The sequence below is a fragment of the Carex rostrata genome, chromosome 18 (assembly GCF_964058835.1).
Source record: "Carex rostrata chromosome 18, lpCarRost1.2, whole genome shotgun sequence".
Taxonomy (NCBI): Eukaryota; Viridiplantae; Streptophyta; class Magnoliopsida; order Poales; family Cyperaceae; genus Carex; species Carex rostrata.
The window spans coordinates 5521205-5534875 of NC_135935.1; the positions used below are offsets into that span (position 1 = coordinate 5521205).

The 13671-nt window shown below is 35.8% G+C and overlaps 2 protein-coding genes across 3 annotated transcripts; both read left to right on the forward strand.

The window, feature by feature from the left end:
• Nucleotides 1-2575: 2575 nt before the first annotated feature.
• LOC144569300 (casein kinase 1-like protein HD16) lies at nt 2576-9704 on the forward strand. Of its 2 annotated transcripts, XM_078319577.1 has the most exons (17): nt 2576-2836; nt 3693-4121; nt 4780-4905; nt 5010-5083; nt 5343-5412; nt 5503-5558; nt 5734-5805; nt 5898-5992; nt 6093-6159; nt 6419-6548; nt 6734-6952; nt 7058-7185; nt 7309-7483; nt 7848-7938; nt 8240-8397; nt 8739-8927; nt 9225-9704. In XM_078319577.1, the coding sequence occupies exons 2-17, from the start codon at nt 3747-3749 to the stop codon at nt 9282-9284; spliced, it is 2085 nt and encodes a 694-aa protein (XP_078175703.1). In that variant the 5' UTR covers nt 2576-2836; nt 3693-3746; the 3' UTR covers nt 9285-9704. The 2 variants fall into 2 exon arrangements, with proteins under 2 accessions (XP_078175703.1, XP_078175705.1); XM_078319579.1 differs by lacking the exons at nt 2576-2836; nt 3693-4121; nt 4780-4905; ... (4 more) ...; nt 5898-5992; nt 6419-6548 and having other exon boundaries at nt 6118-6159.
• Nucleotides 9705-11516: 1812 nt separating this feature from the next.
• On the forward strand, nt 11517-13018 carry LOC144569495 (uncharacterized). Its single transcript, XM_078319868.1, has 2 exons — nt 11517-12503; nt 12584-13018. The coding sequence occupies exons 1-2, from the start codon at nt 11541-11543 to the stop codon at nt 12983-12985; spliced, it is 1365 nt and encodes a 454-aa protein (XP_078175994.1). The 5' UTR covers nt 11517-11540; the 3' UTR covers nt 12986-13018.
• Nucleotides 13019-13671: the final 653 nt, after the last annotated feature.

Genomic DNA, 13671 nt, shown 5'->3' on the forward strand with positions numbered 1-13671 from the left:
CGGGCACTGGGATCATATGTGGTGCCACACTGGGATCATATGCGGCGCGACCAGTGCATACCTAAGTGTTGAAGCTCGTAATTTGGAAAATTCATCTACGTGCGATCTGAAAATTCAACGGCTGAGTATCATTCCGAAAAAAAAACAGACATTAAGCTCCTTAATAAGAAGGAGAGATAATCAAAACACAATTCCATAGCCCAAAATACTCATAAAAAAGAAAGGGCACTTTGTAAATTTCTCGATTCGATATATAATTTAGATACAAGTTGTATCAAGTATCGATAAAAGGGCACTTTGTAAATTTCTCGATTCGATATATAATTTAGATACAAGTTGTATCAAGTATCGATAAAACACTGTTATATATTTTTTCTAGTTTATTCGATGGTAAACTAATTATTTGTCAAATGAATCAGATTTGCTACATGGAAACACAACAGTACAAAAAGGCATAGAACATATCCCCAATTTAAATTTAAGATTGCTAAATGAGTTAAATGTTAGTATTTAGTGCATCTGTATTTAACAGTCACTGTCAAGATTTAAAAAAAAAAAAAAAACGATTCATTAAATACATTTAGTTGGCGTTTTGAAGGCTTTAAACTTGAAAGAGATCAAATATCCATCTAGAAATGATTAGAACGAGGACTCAATTGATTAGTCGTCATTTGGTATTATCTCTATTTTTTGTAAGAAAAAGATATTTCGTAAGAGCCTACCTCGGCTCCTACTTCCACCAGGTTCTAATTTCTTCAGTTACGATGCTTGGTGTCTCTATTTTGGGACGATAAATTAATAGATTTAGAAGGAATTTAAAAAAGAAGGGATGGTTTGGTAAACTCCAATAATTTACAATTAATAATTACATAAACTTGATAGTTTGAAACTTTGAATAAACACAGATTTTGTAATTCAACTGATGTGGGATGTGATCACACTAGCACTGAAGTACTGGATCTCATCAGAAATCTCTGCAATTAAGCGTGCTTACACATGAGTAGTACTATGATGAGTAAACTCCTGAGACCATAATTTTTAAAAATATCATATTCGAAAAAAAAAATAAACCAAACAACTATATTTTCTGAAAAATTTGAATTTTGACACAGCCGCATTCTCTAGGTGCAGCCACCTTTTTGCGGACCGCATCCCCTAAATGCGGTCACTTCTTTTTTTTCGTTCAGATTGAACTGTCGCACGAGAAGAGAAAAAAAAGGGCCGCATCCTCTAGATGCGGCCTGTAGAAAGGTGGCCGCACATAGAGGATGTGGTTGTGTCAAAATTCAAATTTTTCAAAAAACTTGATTGTTTGATTTTTTTTTTTTTTGAGGTACGGTATATTTAAAAATTTGGAAGTCTTTGTTGCAATCCTTTAAAAAACCGATTGATAGCTACTATCAATCTTTCAAAAAAAAAAAAAAACTGCTGTGTAATAATTTGGCCGATATACTTTTACTAGAAAAAAGTTAAGAATAAATAAAAAGTAAAAAGGGGTTTGGTATCAGATATGCTGCCAATTAATTGACCTACAAATCCAACGAGTTCAGGTCAAGGTTGTAGTGCGATGAATTCACGATCTACTAACGAGTAAAGATACCGTCGTTTTGAATTCACGCGCATAAACAATAAATTCAAAATGAAAAAAAAAAAAAAACAAAACATGTGATTTGTATGCTGTATGAAGTCAAAATAGCTCTGTGAATTTTTTCACCCTTATTAATTACGCATTTATTAGATCATATTTCAATCTCTTTCGCTGAATTGAGAGCAAACAACAACACAACCTTAATCGGTATTTTACATCTGGGTATATATATATATATATATATTTTTTCGTCTTAAACAAGTTAAAAAAATAATAATAAAAAAAAGATCAAAACAAGTTAAGCCAGAAATAAGATGTGTATCATGATTAGTCCAAGAGATAGCGAGATAGCAACATCGTGTTTGCGTACACTTTTTGATTGGGTAATTTTTAAGGTATTTTATTGTTGTGATATGTTTGTATAATTTAAATATAGTAACGATGCATACTTTATATTAACTTTGTATGATTAGCAGAGGTGTAAATGGATCCGAATTATCCGGTGGATATCTGTTCCGAATATGTTTATAAACCGAATTTGAATTAAACGGATCCTGAACTAACAAAGTAATATGTTTATACACCTGAATATGGCCCTCTTCCACTCTCATCCACCCCGAATTTGAATTAAACGGATGAGAGTGGAAGAGGGCCAAAGCTTCAGTTTTTTATAATTTTTGTAAAAAAAAAAGTAATCATGTTAGTTTTATAATTTTTTTTTTAATTATGGTTTATAAAAAAAATTCGAGACCAAGAGGCAGGAGCCAACTTTGATTAGTAGAAAGTGCTGTTGTGCGATGTGATTCAATCCTGACCGTTGGTGATTAGTATAACAAAGCGCTGTTGTGCCATGTGATTCAATCGTGACCGTTGGTGATTAGTACAAAGCGCTGTGGACCTGTGGTGCCATGTGATTGAATCGTGACCGTTGGTGAATCCATCGAAACGTCTTGAGTCCTCAATATCTAACCCTACACAATACAAAACCAAACCCATGCACGAATAGTGTGTGTCTATGTGAGCATCCACTCAGCACAAATACGCAACACAGAGAAAAAAGCATACATTCATCCGTTTTATAGACAGAGCGGCGTGAGACGCAGGCTCCCCCTTCTATCTCCATTCCCCCCCCTTCTCGATTTCTCCCCAATCACAACTTTAATCTAACCCTAGTCCTCATCCATCGCGAACATACATAGCCTTTAGCTTTCCCTCGACGATCAGAGGCTGTAGATGAGCTGTTGATTGGTGAGAATGCCGACTCTTTTTTTACTTTCTAATTAACTTCCGATCGTCAGATAGTCGATCGGTTCATGTCCGATCTCTCTTGTTCTTGGTTAGATTGGGTTTTATGGTCTTGTTTTTGGAAGATCGGTCCTGAAATGAAATGGGAATGTATGAGATGCTTGGTTTTCTTTTGAAATTTGTTTGTAAGAAGTGTATTTAAGAGATTGATTATGGTTTTAAGATCAGAAATTTGTTCCTTTTAGTGTTTATTTGGGGAATAAGAACTGGATAAGCCCTATTTGAGCTCCGGATTGAATCAAACAAAAAGGGGAGTGAATTTTGGGAATATATACTGGACAATATTTCACTCGTTGTGAAATTCTAATTGAAATTTTTGACTGCAGAAACCATTATTCAGCTTCGAGGTGACTACATATTACTTTGTTGGATACTTCTGTTGTCTGTTAGGACCATGCACGATTGGAAAAAATGTTGGATTTAATGGTTTTTATGGGATTGAGAATTGCTATTCTTCTTTCACTATTATTGCTTTAGCATGAATTTGTGATTATTTTCAGAAAATAAGTCTTAGACTATTGTCCTTTTCCCTAAGTCGACTTAAGTGTGTGCTGCTAACATCGTCATTGTAGCTAATGGATCTCACTTTCTGAAAACACAATTCACATTTTAGGTATAATCAGTTGCATTACTATATCCATAGAAGCAGATACTAAGGTAGTTTCATATTGAACTTTTATCCCAAGCATGACAGAAGCAACCGCTATTTTCTACATTAAACATGCACCATCTTTTGCAACTAATGTCGCTACTTAACTACAGCTTTGGCTTAACATATTTTGGCATCTGTTATTAATAGGAAGCTCCTACAAGGAAATAAAAAAGCGGTCTTGACTTGCATGGGGAGAGAGAAATGCCAGAGTTGAGAAGCGGGGTCCGGCAAGCTCGGCTAAAATCCAAAAGAGAAACTGAACTACAAGTGGACAACTTGCCGCCTCCCACAAACAATAGGAGGCGTGGGGGTGGGACTGGCAGAGGCAGAGGCAGGGGCAGGGGTACTCAAGCCAAAGGGACACCGGCACAGCAAGCCGCACCAGTCAGACAAAAGGGAGCAACAGGGAGGGGAAGGGCAATTCCAGTAATTGATCTTGAGTCAGATAAGAATCTTGAGGCCGTGCCAGTTGCAGCCGACGGTGTGGCGGGTAAGCCTGTTGGGATGGAAGGTGGAAGTGGTGAAAAAGTGGTCGCTGGAGAGGAAGAAGGATCTGCGCCTCCTGTTCCTGATAGGGTATACATATTTTGCACTTTAGCTTGAATTGATTATTTATGGTGAAATGTTACGAGCGATAGTGATGATATGGAAATCTTGATATTAGCCATTCCGAGATGAGCTAACATTTTCTGGTTCAACTAATCAAATTTACTTTATACTTTGTTTTATAAAGGAAACATAATCAAAGTGAACGCCATGGTGCTATGCAATAGCACCGATCTGCCAGTGCTACAGCTCCAAAATCTTTTGAGACATACAGCTCAATGTGACATACATATGAAAATCTTTTGAGAAACCAAATTTATATTTTTGGATTATTTTACTATTTTGAACTGGAGAAGAATCATCAATTTTGAAAAAATGGACAGACTGTACTCATCTGACTTAAAAGTTAAATAAATTATGAATAATGTAGGTTTTGTTAAAGAGGTGATGAACATAAAGTAACGCTAACTTAATATTCTATATGTGAAGCTATAGAAAATGTACCATGTTTTTTCTTTTACTTTATTGAAAGAAGATTTGTAGTTCCTATCTCACAATTTATTCACCCAATGCTATAAATGGAAGTTATGAATTAACACAACAGTTTCTCTCTAGAAATGCCGATTTTATTTGAAAATCCTATAATTGCTCCTATATTCCATTTAACTGATAGCAACCTTTATCACAGGTACAAGTAGGTAATTCTCCACAATACAAAGTAGAAAGGAAATTGGGCAAAGGTGGTTTTGGCCAGGTCTATGTTGGTAGAAGGTTCTCAGGTGGGGCTGACCGTACTGGACCAGATGCTTATGAGGTACTTGGTTTCGTCCCTTTCCTTCTCTGTTTGTATTTGGAGAAACATTTTTTTTTAATATTCTGATGACATACTGATTTTCTTTTTCCTTTTGTGGCGGATAGGTCGCTCTAAAATTTGAGCACCGTAATAGCAAGGGTTGCAACTATGGACCTCCATATGAGTGGCAGGTCTATAGGTATTAGTTTCTTTTGATATCTTGGATTTTTATTGTTGTTCAGTTTTTCTTTCTTTGTCAATATCCAGAAAATTATTGATACACACATCAAGTCACTAAACTAACTATTTTCAACCATGGACAGTAATTCTTTCTAAGTGTTGGCATCTCTTTGCTTCGTTCAATCCTAAAAATGGAGGTGTTCGATGCAATTTGTACCTTTTATTTTAGTTTAAGTGATTCAGGGTCATCTAACTGTCTCTTATTTCTACGATTATAGCACATTGAACGGGTGTTATGGTGTACCGAGTGTTCACTATAAAGGCCGCCAAGGGGATTACTACATCTTGGTGAGTTTAAAATTTCAGTAACCAATGGATTATTTCTAGGTGCTTCAAATTAAGTATGATTCATGAAAATGAATATTTTTCCTTTTTTAGGTAATGGACATGCTAGGACCTAGTCTTTGGGATGTTTGGAATTCAGTTGGTCAAGCGTAAGTGAATTTACATTCTTTACTTTTAAGATCTCATTCAAAATAATATTACACGAGTTATAGAACATTTCAATTTTGAAGTTTATGGAATACAGAGCACGTGGTTCAATATATCTGAGACTTTTACATTACTCTTTGACCAACTGAAATTTACTTTATTTACTTTCTGTTACAGCATGTCCCCGAGCATGGTTGCGTGCATTGCAGTGGAGGCCATATCTATTTTAGAGAAGCTTCACTTGAAGGGGTACCATTTGTTCTCCTTTTCTTATAAATTTATCTAGTAAGGCTTTTTTCGTTTTAAACCAACTAATTTTCGTACGGCACCTTATTTGCCAGATTTGTGCATGGAGATGTCAAACCTGAGAACTTTTTACTTGGTCAGCCTGGATCTCCAGATGAGAAAAAGCTCTTCCTAATTGATCTTGGTCTCGGTATGTCTTTATGGAGATGACTCATGTGGTAAATATTCTTTATTATTTTTGTGTTTTGTGATATTGAAACTAAGGCTTGGGTAATATGATGTATGCGCAGCCTCTAGATGGAAGGAAACAACTTCAGGTCAGCATGTTGAATATGATCAGAGGCCGGACATCTTTAGGTGGGTTATAATTTCTAATGTTTTTGAACCTTTTTTATTTGTCAATTGCTCTTTAAATGTATTCACCCTTCTATGGGTGTAGGAAAAGTAGATTAACAAAGATGCATGTCTTTTTTCTTAATAATGAACATATTTAGGAAGTTTTTGGGTAATATGTAAAATAAGATTGATCAAGAACTGCAATCTCATGCATTTGGTTTTAGCTTTTATTTTGTTCCATTTTAGTTCTTACTTTCAAATTCATTAATGCTTTTGGCAGAGGGACAATAAGGTACGCAAGTGTTCATGCACATTTGGGGCGCACTGGTAGTAGGAGGGATGACCTCGAGTCTTTGGCTTATACCTTAATTTTTCTCATTAGAGGAAGGTTACCCTGGCAAGGGTATCAGGTAAACTTCTTTACCCCAATTTGTTTACCGGTACTAGTTAAATTCTAAATGTGAAAAGTTTTTCTTGAAAAAACCTATATAACACATCAGAAAGCAAGTAATTTGATTTTTTTTTCACAAATTATAGACTAATTTATTTTTAAATTTATAGATCTTCTTTGACTGAAGTTGTTTATTAAATTCAGGGAGAGAATAAGAGTTTTCTAGTGTGTAAAAAGAAGATGGCCACCTCAGCAGAGCAGATGTGCTACCTTTGCCCTCCTCCTTTTAGGCTATTTCTCGAGACAGTCACAAATATGAAATTTGATGAAGAGCCAAATTATGCAAAGCTTATTGCACTATTTGATACTTTAATAGAGCCTTGCTCCGCTTTAAGAGCAATTAGGATTGATGGCGCCTTAAAGGTAACTGAGCACAATCTTGTCTATGAGTTAATACTTTATCACATTTTAATATTTTTATTCTTAATTAATCCTTAATTTAAGTAACATTACTAAATGCCATTACAGGTTGGACAGAAGCGAGGGAGGTTAGCTGGAATGGAAGAAGAAGAACAGCCTAGAAAGAAAGTTCGAATGGGAAGCCCTGCCACTCAATGGATTTCAGTCTACAATGCTAAACGGGCCATGAAGCAAAGGTGAGTTACTGTATTAGTCACTCCTAGTAGCATGTATCAGCTTAATATGAGGAGTTATTGACCCATAATTATGGTTAATATCTTGTGTTTACAATATTTTGATAATGGCTTCCTTTTCTTCAGATACCATTACAATGTAGCAGATGCAAGGCTTCAGCAACATATAGAGAAGGGCAATGAAGATGGATTGTATATTAGCTCAGTGGCATCATCTGCTAATCTCTGGGCTCTTATAATGGACGCGGGAACTGGTTTCTTTGCCCAAGTATATAATTTGTCTCCCATATTCCTTCATAAGGTTTGACTCTCTTATATATATATTTTATATTTTGTTTCTTTGGGGTAGTTTGGCACGCTATAATAGAATGGAATTAGTCGGACAACAGTAGAATAGTTGCCCAAAGCCCCCCTTCCTATTCCATCCTGTTGGAATATCTAATTCTATGTAGGGGTATGGAATTAGGCTATTCCATTGAAAATGATGGGGATATGAGAGAGTTGCCACTGTGTTTGAAATTAGGCCTATTCCATCAGACACAATTGGAATAGTGGAATGGCAATCTATTCCCCATCTCAATTCCACTCTAGCTGAATGTCAACTAGGTGATAACATGAGTTGCTGAACTAATAGTGGCTTCTCTGTTATCCTTTTTTTTGTTTAGGATTGGATTATGGAGCAGTGGGAGAAGAACTTTTACATCAGCGCCATTGCTGGTGCAACAAATGGAAGCTCATTGGTTGTTATGTCAAAAGGTACAGAGTAGGAATTTTACTATGTCTATGTCATATTCTAGCCTTTAAATTATGACATTAAGTTGATTAACTGTTAGCAACTAAAATATTTTATTCTACCATATTTTTCACATTTCACTAGCTAATATGCTTTGTTGTACCTTTGAGGCTATATCGACATTATAGTAAAACAAAGGCTATAAAGTTGTTCATTTGATAAGTTTGCAATGTTTTGGGCGGTTTTAGCTTTGAAGCAATCTCAGGAACAGATAGTATTATTGAATGATGAAATGATTTAATTGCATTGTTGTTGTCCATGCAGGAACTCCATATACACAACAGTCATATAAAGTGAGTGAATCTTTCCCCTTTAAGTGGATAAATAAAAAGTGGAAAGAAGGTTTTCATGTTACTTCAATGACTACTGCTGGGAGTCGCTGGGGGGTGGTCATGTCAAGAAATTCTGGTTTTTCTGACCAGGTATTATTCAAATGCATTCCAATTATTTGATAGATAGATACATAATCTTAAGAAATCATTTCTAACCAAAGTATTTGGGCTCATGCATGAAAGTACTTTGTTTTATTGATGCCAAGAATATTTTAGTTACTTTTTGGTGAACATTTGGATTTCAAGTGTCAGTAGCATGCCTGTTTAACCTGACTGGGTGAATATATGGATCTGATATGTGCCTATTAAATCTTGCCCTCGGTTAATCTATTTGGTTTGACTTGATCATCGTGTAAATTGTAAACAGTTAATTCCTGAGGAAAACAATGCAATTGATTTTTTGTGGGTTTTGACAAATTATATAATGCCAGGTTGTGGAGTTAGATTTTCTCTACCCAAGTGAAGGTATCCATAGGAGGTGGGAGAATGGGTATAGAATAACTGCCACTGCGGCAACACCTGATCAAGCTGCTTTCATACTAAGCATACCAAAGAGAAAACAGACTGATGAGACTCAAGAAACCTTGCGTACTTCAGCATTTCCAAGCAATCATGTAAAGGTAACCTATTTGCATGTAGATTTGTGTACCCTACTGGTTCTATCTGGTACTAACTAAACTTATTCCAGTACGATTGCATATCTTGAATTTGTTTTGCATTCTTGCTTATATCGGTTGGCTAGTGCGTATTAAGTTCTCGTGTGTTACTTTTAATAGTTCTGTTGTTAAATTTTTTCCTAAAAGCTCTTGCTAGATCTGGCATTCTGGTAAAATTTGATCCTTGATTCAAATTCTTGTAAATTTTTCACTTAATAATAAAATAAAGTCAAATCTTGGACTAACAAAATTTATTTGCAGGAAAAGTGGGCCAAGAATCTCTATATAGCTTCAATTTGCTTTGGTCGGACTGTTTGTTGACGCTCCCCGCCTACTCTTTATATTTATGAAGGTCTAAAATTATCGTGTGATGGGATTTGGTTTAACAGATCAAGGGGAATGTTGATTAACCTTCCACTTGAATGGTTTAAATCAAGGTGTGAGGTGTATTAACTGCAGAAAGGTAGAATGGGAGAAGGAATGCGAAGTTGATGTCTGAGGAGAGGAGAGTAGGTTATGAGATTCGGCCTCTCTTATCCGGTTATCCCCTGTATAAATAAACAGAAAGGTTGCTTGTGCAAGTAGGCAGACACTAGCCTGATTTGAATGAAGGCTATTGATCTGAAATCCTTGTACATTTTGTTACCCTTTGTTTTATGGGAGGGCCGATTTAGGCTTTCCGAATTGGTGGAAAATGGCTAAATTATAATATTTTATGAATCAAGTTGCTTATTCTCTAAAGTTTCATGTGAACGTATTAAATGCCTGGCTTTAAGCATTTATTGTTTTATTTATAACGCCTGTAATGTGACCAGACTCACTCAAATATACGACCTAATATTCTTCAAATTAAAGTTGACACTTGCACTGTCACACCCTACTGTACTGTCACTCCAATTCTAGAGACTAGACCAGGAGTGGAAATTACGACTGGTCTTGTTTGGATGCGCATAGGATGATTAGATTACGAGGAATTTTACAATCTAACATTCCTTTTGAAAAAATCAAACAAAATGCCTCTCAATTTTTTTTGACAAAATACCCTGAGATTCACTCATGTAAAACTTCCCCCCTTCCAATTTATTCTTATCTTTTTCAGATGCCTCTTCTGACTCTCCTCCTAAAATTATCTAATCTCTTCCTCTTCGTTAACCTTTCTTCAATTCTTCTCTGTTACTCCCATTTTGCATGAATTCACATCCTCTCCAATACCTGATAAGAGAATCTTTTACAATTATTAGATCTAGACCATTCTTTTTAACTTGGTACGAATCTCAAAGCTCAAAAATACTGCTCCTATGATGATCCGAATCCCAAACCTTTGAGATTTAATCTCAAACCGTAAAGTGAGGGTGATCCTCTGCAATACCTGAGAGGATACATTACCAGATTTTTGACAAATTGTTCAGTATATCCTAGGCAAAAACATTGAAATGGGAATATAAGAAATTTTGTAAAGAAATCCTACCAAATTGTCCAGTGAATCCTTCGAAAAGTTGGAATTATGATCTTTTAATTGCGATTGGACCCAACTCTAAAATAGGTTAGGCAGATAACTCATTGTTGTGTTTGAGCTGACAAACTTTGGGACCTATCCGATTATTTTTTAATTTTCTGGTTGACTAGAGAATCCACCTTTTAAATTGGAAGGGATTTACTAACAGTTATTTATCTTAATCATTTTAACAATCAGCAAAAAAAATATTGTTTAAATTTGAAATACAATATTATAGATATAATTTAAATATTATGTATGTAAGAGAATAACAAGATGTGATATATATATTTTTTATTTTAATCAAGTGATTTAAAAAACTTTAATTATTTAAAATTAATGGCTCTTGAGAATAAAAAAATCATGTACAAATTAAATGAATTTAATTGGTTTTTTTATATATGAATTTCAGCTCTTCCAATTTTGTTTGTTTTTGCTAACTATTTCATGTTGCTGACTGGGGGAACTTAGATATTCGTCAAAAAAAAAAAAAGTTTCCTTCCCAGTACAATTTGTATTATTAATTGGAATTGTAAGTTAATAAAAAGTATGGATCTTGTTGCAATTTTTTATTCAAAGAGTTCGAATTATAATGTTGAAATATATTCATTAATGAAGTCACAGAACACAATTCCCAACAGTTTTTTTTTTTTGAAGAATCACAATTCCCAACAGTTGAATTTTGAATAGAAATTAAATGTCACATGCTAGAGTTGATGTATATATCACCCAAAATTAAGTCAAAACCTCGATTAGTTGACTCAAAAATTAAAATAGACGCAACTTGCGCTGCGCATCAGCTGCTAATATCAGATTAATTTTATGTTCTAACAGAATCAGTGCACACCTCAATAGTCAATTTTATTATTTTTAAGGTTCTAGAGTTAATATTATTATCTTACAGCCTTGGAAGTAATTCTTAAACTTTTAATATTGCTATGATATCTAAAATTCAGGTCCTGAATCATAATTGTGCTACCGAACCAGATTTCTGGTAAGACCCTACCATGTATGAAAATATCACAACATAGCAACCTCTCTCTCCCTTGCAACAAAAATTTACTGATCTGAGTTTCAGGGCCATGAACATAGCTCAGGAAAATCTTTTTAAGCTCCAGAAAACACCAAAAATCTTAGTCATAATCTCATGCTTCATCATTTTTCTTCTTCTCTTCTGGTTTCAAGGCCTCCAGTCTCTTCTCCAGTTCTCATGGCCTTTGGCTTCAAATCCACCAGCCAACCAAACTCTGACGGCCATGCTCCGCGATGCGGTTACTTTCTTACCTCTAAAAGACCTCCGGTACTCTGACAAACCAACGACCGGTCACACATGGTTCATGAGCTCAGTAAACGACACGTTTGATCCGAACGATTCAGAGTACCTCCATTTCCCATCTAACTCGTCCAACAACCGGTTGCTCTGCCTCTCGTCACGCCACAGATATGACGGCGCAGAAAACTCGTATGCATTTGCATGGCCTGATGCTCTGCCACATGGCGCAACGCTACTCCCTGGGCTAACATATGTCTCGGATACGTACTACGACTACACCAACCTCTGGCACGGGCTCTCCGCTTTGGTACCGTTTGTCGGTTGGCACATGAGGAAAGGCTGTGCTGATCCACCGGCAAGATGGGTTCTATTCCATTGGGGTGAACTGCGTACCGAAATAGCACCCTGGCTCAGATCCATTGCCGAGGTGACAATAGGTAAGGTAAATATAGAAACTTTTGAAACGATCGAGGTCGGTCCCGTGTGCTTCGAGGAAGCCGTGGTATTTAGACATAACCAAGGTGCTATGGCAAAAATGAGGCTAAGGGAGGTGTATGATAGAATTAGGTGCTTGGCAAGAGAATTTTGCACTGTTGACACGGAGAAGATTAAGGCTAACGACGAGGTACGCATGACACTTTTGCTGCGAACTGGTACGAGATCATTCAAAAATGAAACAGCAGTTGTGAGGATTTTTGAGGAGGAGTGTGCTAAGATGGAAACTTGTAGATTTATGGCTGTGAAATCAGACAATTTGACTTTCTGTGATCAGGTTTGTGGATAATATTTCCTGTTTTCATTAAAATGGTTAATTTATTTTCAACAGATACATCTCAAATTTTTCATTCTCAGGTGCAATTATTAAGCGAGACTGACGTACTGACCACCGCACACGGCGCGCAAATGACGAACATGATCTTCATGGAGAGAAACAGCAGTGTGATGGAGTTCTACCCGATGGGATGGAAGGAGATGGCTGGCTCGGGACAATACGTCTTTAGGTGGCTCGCAGACTGGGCCGGGATGAGGCACCAGGGAGCCTGGCGCGACGACGGGGGTCCCGCTTGCAATGGCACAACCGCAAGGTTGGAATGCCTCGCTTCATTCAAGGACCGTCAGATTGGGCACGACTCAGTTTACTTCTCTCAATGGGCCTCAAAAGTTCTTCAAGAGATGAAGGAATACAAAAGAAATGCTTCTCTTGCACTGCACAGTGGGCCAACACAAGCTATCAGCCGGTGCAGATGTGGTTAAAGGCTTGAAGCCTGCCGAATTTTTTTTATAAACCATAATTAGAAAAAAGTTTTTTATGAAACCAACGTGATTTTTTTTTTTTTTTACAAAAATTATAAGAACCGATTTTTTTATTTTTGAGACTGAAATGGCAATTCGGTCTCAGGTATTTTAACAATTTTTCAAAGTATTTTTTTCTCAAAATCTGTGAAAACGGCTGGGATCGAAATTGCAATCCTGTCTCAAAAAATAAGCGGAACCGAAACAGCATTTCGGTTCTTATGATTTTTATAAAGAAAAAATAATCAGTTTCATAAAAATTATTTTTCTAATTATGGTTTATAAAAAAAAAATTCAAGCCAGCCAGACAAGATAGTATGAGTATCGGAAACATGACATTCACCCCAGTGTATGTATGCAATATACATAATAGATAGACTAGTATCATACCCGTGCGTTGTAACGGGACATATTATAAGAAACAAATATATCAATGAAAATAATAATTATTTAAAAATTAAAACACATGTTAATAAAAAATTTATATGATTATGTATTTTTAATTAACTTTAATCGTGATCTCTGATAACAATTTGATGATGTGATGATTCTTTATTTTTAAGTACAAATGATATCAAATAATAGCTCGATTCGAATCTAATATCAAATATCATACAACAATTCAATATCAACATATAATATGATAT